Source organism: Anopheles nili, chromosome 3, assembly GCF_943737925.1.
Source record: "Anopheles nili chromosome 3, idAnoNiliSN_F5_01, whole genome shotgun sequence".
Lineage (NCBI taxonomy): Eukaryota > Metazoa > Arthropoda > Insecta > Diptera > Culicidae > Anopheles > Anopheles nili.
The window spans coordinates 3190822-3198950 of NC_071292.1; the positions used below are offsets into that span (position 1 = coordinate 3190822).

The 8129-nt window shown below is 44.3% G+C and overlaps 1 protein-coding gene across 1 annotated transcript; it reads left to right on the plus strand.

The window, feature by feature from the left end:
* Positions 1-1200: 1200 nt before the first annotated feature.
* LOC128727748 (general odorant-binding protein 45-like) lies at positions 1201-2193 on the plus strand. The gene has a single exon (XM_053821687.1). The coding sequence runs from the start codon at positions 1201-1203 to the stop codon at positions 2191-2193; it is 993 nt and encodes a 330-aa protein (XP_053677662.1).
* Positions 2194-8129: the final 5936 nt, after the last annotated feature.

Below are 8129 nucleotides of genomic sequence, written 5' to 3' on the forward strand. Positions count from 1 at the left end.
AACGTGTGAAGCTAGAGACCCCAAAAGTTGAGCATTATGCAACCTGACGTACCGCCGACGGACACCGGTTCCGGATAGGGCAACATCTCGCGTTGATTTGTTAGCGTTAATTTGCACAACAAAATGGGACAGAGCGACCGCACGCGCACGCAAGATGAAAGCGTTTTTTCTTTGCGTTTTGTTTTACGACGCGGCTGAGCGTAACGAAAAGAAAAGTTAGAGGGAAAACGATTTCAAAACTGACCACCCTAAAGGCGGACCCTAAGTGCAGCCCTGATAGATGCGCAGATAAGCGGCAAGCCGCAAATGTTCGATCATTAAAATAATCGCACAAGAACGCCGGGCGCCACCATCGACAGGTGGGAAGCTGTTAATCTCGAACGTAATGCCTATCTTCAGGTTGGTCGAATTCGGTGGTCCGTTCGCTTTTCCCACGCGGCGTGGTGGTCTTGCCACCAGCAAATGGCCACCAGCTCGAAGAACATACACTCGGTACCACAATCCGTCCGCTCTAGGAATGTGAGGGAGTTTCATTTTCATAAAAACCACCACACCGTGACCGAACACACACAAAATTTATGAACCGTTAATTTAATATCCCCCCGCGAACAGTTGCTCGGGCAGAAATTTTTCTGACAGTCATGGTTCTGTTCTCTTTGGGATTGTTCGAAAAAAAACGACTTACTTTAAAAATGCAGGTATCGGGGCAAAAGCACAAGTACGTCTCCGAAGACCCCTTTTCGAGAGAGCGAGAGAAAGCGTAATTTGGCCCCCGAAAAAAAAAAACAGACAGATCGTTAAATGCACTCAACATGAACGCCTGCTCCGAAACGCCACAGAAATTCGTGTTATCAAAAAATCAACCCGATTCGGATGGCCAATCACTGCCAACTGACAGCAAAGCGAACTGCCTCGAGCGAAACATGCCAGCTAATGGCAACGGTTGCTACGTGCCGGTTTCGGGGTTGAAAGTGTCAATTTACCACGGCTCACCTGCATCCACGAATCTGGCCACGTTCGCGGTTCACGAGAAGTAACCTCGAGTTCCGAGAGACGATCATGACCTCCGGGAACTCTGGGTTGAACATGCACGGACGTGATCTTCCAACAGGGTGGGCTTTTCAGGCAAGACACCTGTATATAAACCTCGGTCCAGCAACTCAGCTAACCATCGAACAGACGGTAAACGATTCAGACAGAATGACTTCTAAGCGCTCCGGGCTAGTTAGCGGCGTGTGGTTGGTGTGGATGATGTACAACTCTTTGATCCTTACGGCCGAAGCTGGAACTGTGTCGAACTGCACTGGAACAACCCCAACAACCTTTGACGGGGCGTTGCAGGAATGCGCCAGCCAGCTTGGGATTGCTCCTGAACGGCTTGAGAAGGAGTGCTACAACCTGCTGCTCCATCCAGCCGATCGAGACAGTATGTGTTTGGTGCGGTGTATCGGTGTACTTCTGCGCTTCTGGAATGATACCACAGGGTTACGTGAGTCCGTCATCCAGCAGTACTACCAGCCAGCTCCGGAAGATACGTGCTATCGGAACCGGACACAGCGCTGTCTGGAAGCTCTGGAGCCTACTGTGACGGATGTTTGTGAAAGAGCACACCGATCGTTCCTCTGTTATCATCAGCAGTTCGGTAACCTAGTACGCGCTGATCGGTACGTCCCGAAGACACCTCTAGAGATGCGACAGGTGCAACAGGACTGCTTGGACATTCTTGGACTCTCACCGAAGCGGTTGGTTCTTTATCGAGAGGGACACTTCCCAGATGACGCTGAGACACAATGTTTCGTAAGGTGTGTTGGTCTCCGGACGGGATTATACAGCGACAAACAAGGACCTAACGTCGATCGACTGTTTGTCCAGTGCGAGTCCTGCGCTGATGAGCAGGTGTTTCGAGATCGTGCGAACGAATGCATTGCTTCCCAGCGGCGTCACAAGCTGAGCAAGTGTACTGCGGCCTATCGGACGTTGTACGAGTGTTTCCGTGACGATCAACTGGATCTTTACGCGAGTTTTACAAAGACCCCTGTCATGTATTCAACAACCACTAGCGCACCCGTTAGTATGCCACCAGCGAATGCACTGGCAGGATATGCGAGGAAAACGTCCAGCAAAAGACACTTCGTCAGACCGTACCAGCTCGAGATAGTCTTGGAGAGTCTGGCTCAGAATGCCGGGTACTGATGGTGTAGCGATTAAAAGAGGACAATTCTATCTTTTTATCAAACGAATAAATCAACCATTTTGGGAAGAAATTCTGGAGTACTCCTTGATTGATTTTTCTTGAACATTTTGTAGATTTAAAGGCACACGTGAATAGCGCTCGTGGGAACTCCTCCAAAAGCATGAAACAAAATGGAAAGTAGATAAACAATTTTCCTAAAACAGCAGCTCGATTGAGACGCCTCTCGACGAGCAGCCCGAAGAGAAAAACACATCAAAGATCAAAACCTCATCTCACCAGCGAACATCGCTCGAACGTTCGACATTGAGTCGCGGCCAAGTGTTCGAGATCGTGAGCGCACCTCAACCACCAAGGTGGCTTATTAGCTTCGATGTAATTAAAGTGCGGTTGGCGCGTCTTGAAAGATGAAAAGAGGCCACACGGAAAGTTGCCCAAAAAAAAACCGTACCCAAAATCGGTCCGCCCGGTTCGCCACCCCATCCGATCGCACACGTGAGCCGCGAGGAGGAAACTTTGGAAAGCGTTTTTCCCTGCGACCTGTCTCATCTCTTCTGTACTTGGGGAGGCTCGTCGGTGAACATTGTTCCGCGCCACAATGCGGGGAGTTGCCGACGGCAGGTGATATATTGGGTCAGAGTTTAAAACGAACTTTTCGTGTTTGAGTTGCCTTGCTTTATACAGCTCGCGTGTAAATATCGTCAAGGCTGACATCCCTGATGAGTTCCCACCATCTGGTAGATAAGACCAGCCTCCGTGACTGTAGAACCAAATTATCAGATCTTAGAGCATTTTCTACTAAGACTTACAACAACTTACCTTTGATCGATGCGGTATCGTCATAATATCCTTCAACAGTGAAGACTCGTGGCTATTGACGACTGCAATCGGCTTTTCCACCAAATCCAACACGACACTCGTGTGGCTTATCGAAGCCTACTTCATTCACCACTTGCTTATCCAATTTTCGCTATTTAAAACCACTCACGTGATTTGCATCATTCTCGTGTGTTTGCTAGCACCGAAAAACAACCCTTCCACGCACTCTACTCCAAAGGAGCGGTATTCACATCCCTTCACACCTTTCGTTCCCGAACCGGCCCAACCCGGACGCGGCGTTTCGCTCTTTCTCGCCAACTTTCACTTGCTTTTCCTCACACACTTTGGCCAGCCTACGGTAAAACCGACAAACGATTACGCCGATGTACGGGGGTTCGCTTTTGAAGAAAAAGAAAGCATATCTAAAATAAACGTCGAGGCTAAAATGGTAGCGGCTCGGATGGGCAACGATGAAGGTGGGTGGGAAAAGCGCAGGGAAATTAGGATGACTGATGAAGGACACGAAAGGGATACGAAGTTATCAGGACGATTGGATCAGCGGGACTGATAACGCAGAGCGATGCACAAACCCTAGCTACAATTCGGTCGCCGAGAGGCTTGCGAAAATATTTCCCTCTGGTTTGTTTACAAATAGCGCAAACGCCGTGACACTGCACACGAGCTATTCCTGCCTGGCGGGGGCCGCTAAGGATTCCCCGGGAAAATGCTGAGGAAAGCGTACGACGGAGATAAGCTGCTTGATTCGCGACCGTTTTGGTTCACATGTGATTTACACCCACTAACGCAGTTGCAAACGGGAATAGCAGCTGTTTTTACTCATTCAGAGAAGGGAAATCTTCAAAATAGCACGTCCTCGTACGCTGGTTTTGCTACGATAGGAAAACTCGCACCGAAAATTACACTACATGAACGAAACACGATACACTGCTCCCCACCATTCGCTGTTCACGCTTTTGTTGCTTACATTCTCACCGCTACAAGGTAAAACAAAACATTCGACGCGAACGAGCACGCACGACGCACATCCGCACGCTTTGAGAAGTAATTTTGAAATAATTTTTTACCACCGCAAGGCAGCCAAAGTTGTTCGCTCGACAGTATGCGCCACAAATGTAGCCGATTATGTTCATCAAAAATATTCTACCAGCGACAGTGCTTAAAAGTACAATTTATTCGTAGCTTTCGAACAAATTGATTTAAAAACAAAGTGCATAAAAATTTACAATTTTTGAAATTAACATGTTTTTCAAGTCCAATAATTTCACTAACTACAGTTATTTGTTGCTTCTATTTATAATGCTTTGCAACATTATAATAATGTTCATTATTGCATATATATTTATTTTGTTTGACAGAAAAAATTGTGAAAGTCTCCTTTTTATAATAAAATATGATTGAAAAATTATTCTCAATTCCCAGCTGCGAAAGTTTGGTACCACACCTATGTTTTGACAGTCATATGGTAAACAGATCTATCTTGACAGTTCCAAACAGAGTTTACAACTTCGGAGTGTCTACTACCCGTTTATGCATTTCGCACGTGGTTGCCCATGCTGATTTGAAAATGAAACTAATTTGTTTAACATTAACGGAATCAATAATTCCATGCTAGCAAGATACAAACTATGTAGTTTATGTATATGCTCTGCGAAATGCGAATCTTATTGCGCGGTGTGAGCATCCAAATGTTTCAGCTCACGCGTTTAGTTGCATTGCTTTCTTTCGAAGGATGGTAGCTAGGATGTTTTACAGTATAAAGTATAATTTTATTCAAAAATTCTCATCTTTCCTCGTTTATTTGTTTTTGCTTCGATTCCTTAGTGTTGGGGATTTTATGCACGTGTTTGCTCTGCCAACTCAAAAGCTAAACAGCAATAAATTCAGTGCTGAATGCTGTTAATGGCGGCAATTTGCACGTGGCATTCATCAAACACCAAGATTAAGTACAAAATATGTTTTTTCTTTACCTCATTCATTGTGGATTCTGTTTTAGTATCAGTGGGTAAATAATTATTTGTTCGAACGAATATCCTCTTCTTAAGCAGGTATAGTAAAATCATAAAAGCTGCACTAGATGTATGCCTTTCGCAAAGGGAGCAATCCAATATCAATGAGTAGAAGAAAAAAAACGTTACCAAATACTGCGCTACAATTGCCTGCACCCAATGCACGCTCGGTTCGGTAGATATTTTTTAGCTATAGCATAAGAATGTTCTCTTTGCTGTTTGATTCCAATTTACAATAAATTTTCATCTATCAATATTTTCTTTATGTATAAGTAGCTGTATAATTTGCTATATAATTTCTTCAGCCGCGCAATTTTTCAGCCGAGAATTTTGACCGACGAATTATGATTAAAACTGAAAATGAAAACAACTCTAACATATTATGGCCGCCAGGACGAGTCTCTGTCCTGTGGCGCTCTTATTCTATAAAAAGAAAAAAAACAAACTTATAAAAATCTCCAGTACAAAAGGGAAAATGTCTAAGCCCTCTGTTTCTAACAATCTGATTTTGACCTCTTTTGATGTGGTTAATATAATTAAATCGATCACATTTTTGCTGTTTTGAATTTTTGTTTGCCTTGTAATTTTCTCAAACTCGCTTCACGAACGCGAAACAGCTCAAGTTGCAAGGTTATTATTTTCTTCATCTTAATCGAAAAGGAAACAAAGTGTTCGTTTTGTTCTAGCATTTCCTTCTCACAAAAAGAGATGCGCTGCTTGCTTTATCATCCTCTAAACGATAAACGTTAGTTGCTTGTTTCGAACTACGCATTAACACATAAAAAATGCCATTTTCATCCTTCTTAAGGACATTTGTCTACCACCCTCCTCCGTGCTCAGCGCGGTGCGACGGGCGTTCGGTCGGATCGGTATCTTCAAGGAAAGCATCGTGTGATGAAAAGTACAGATTTTCTTCCGAGTATTGCACTGAAAGGGACAATCCCAGCGGATGGAAGTTATGAAACCATTGTATCATCGATCGAGACTTGTGTCACAAAGTACGGGACTGCTTATGGTAGCGATAACGTGCTTCGGTCCGGCGGTTTCCCGCTTGTTGCACACGATTTATCGTGCCCACCGCTGGAGGCAGTACGCGCTTTTTAGACTCCTCCGCGAACGAGAGCTCAATTTATAACTAGATCAATAAGAAATGTATGTGTATATTGCCACTATCGGTACAGGGAAAGAAAAAAAAGGAATCCTGCTACAGAACCACTGCGAAACCGGGGGTTCACGAACGTGTCCGACCAATCTCATCCATCTCTATCGAGATCTATCTCTCTACCTATCTCTCTTGCATATTTTCCAAATAGAATGAATCTAAAAACCACACGTGTTCTTTGCTTTCTATATACATGCGTCCGTACAATCAGTCCTTTGTCCATTTGCCTTACGGCAGGCCAATAGAACTGCGAGCTTGCCGGATCTAACGGCACCATACTTTCACCGTGTAGTGTACACGTTTCTCTTAACAGCTATTTAATTAATTGCTCTATTTGCTAAAAATTTCAGTCATTTTATGCTTGTTTTCTCTTCGTGTTCTCGGTGTTTTTCGTGTAGCTTTGATTCTTGTATCCTCTGTCTATTTTCTGTACTTCCGACCATCTTCGTGCTTCAAAATATTTCTGCATTCCACACTTTTCATTTGACGCGCGAAAAAGATCCGCTCGGGCATAAAGGAAAACAATATTACGTTACGCTAACCCCACGCACAGCAGCCCTATCGGAATAGGAATAGCCCATCCGGTAAGATGCTTTCGTGTGTGGTCAGGTGTCCTCAGCACAGCCGTAGGCGCCAGATTTACGGGGTTGCTTTGCGCAAAAAAGGCACACGATTTCAGCTACGATTTGCGCGATGTTTTCCGTTTCCTATCGATTGCCACGTTGGACCACGACGCTCTGCTGTCTCGGTGCTTCTAACGACGGTGGTACATATTATATCGATCAAAAGAGCTCGCCGAGAATATATCTTTTTCGAAATAATTGATTTACTTGTTCTATTCATGTTGGCTCTAATTTCTGTCGGTTTCGCTACGGTTTAGAATGTTTGCATTCACGATACGAACTTTCGAACCGATTCATTCTGCTTTCTAACGAATGTTTTTTTTTGTTTCTCTTCACATCTTGCTACAAAGAAACCATTGTGTTGGTAAAAATGATCATTTCGCTGCAGAAAAGCAATCATCCACGCAACGCGGGAAGGACCGTCGGAAAACGTAACCTTACTCTTGATTTAGTAACGATCGAACGGGCAAATATAACAGTAAGCAGGTGAAAATTAAAACGATTCTCTACGGTGTAAATCTGATACTACAACTTATGACTATCAACATTATTTACTTAAACGAAACCATTCTACATGCACACGCACGCGAGTGATGGGCATCTGCCGAGTCAAGAAACGTTGGTGCTATGCATGAATTAAAGAAGAAAACTCGCCAACGCGGAACAAATCGATTGTTCGCACGGCATGCTATTGCGCTGGAGCTGCGAGACGATTTCTTAACGATTAAAATACACTACGAACTAAATATAGCGAATAAAATAAAACTTTATCCCTCCCACGCTCATTTTTCCCGCACACGCACGTGCTCTGTCGGGTGCCAATATTGCACCTATGCGGTTAAGGCGAAATAAAGTGAACCGGTAATATGTAAAACAAAACATAATCGTTCATCGGAAGCCCCTATGCTGCTAGTGTGGAAACAATGTAAAAACATAACCTTTACAGCTAAAATAAACTAGCGATAAACTCGATCGTTCAACGACACTCTGGGAGTGAAGAACAGCAATGCTTTCGCTAAACCGAAATCGATCATTCTTCTCATGTTTCATCCTTGTACATTCGTATCCTGATGTGAAGTGATCAGGACACGATGCGTTTTGCTCGATTCGTACTATGGCCAAGGGTGTTCCAGCACCCCCGATCAAAAAAACGATCGACGGTCTCTCTCCCTCTCATGTTCCGCTAGCTCTACCAGGGATCGAGGGTTCTAGAGTACGTCCTCAACACCGTGTAGTTCTTTTGCTTCTTCCTCGTCCATCTAACTAAACACTTTGAGGCACAAAAGCACGAAAGATTTGTTTTGCAA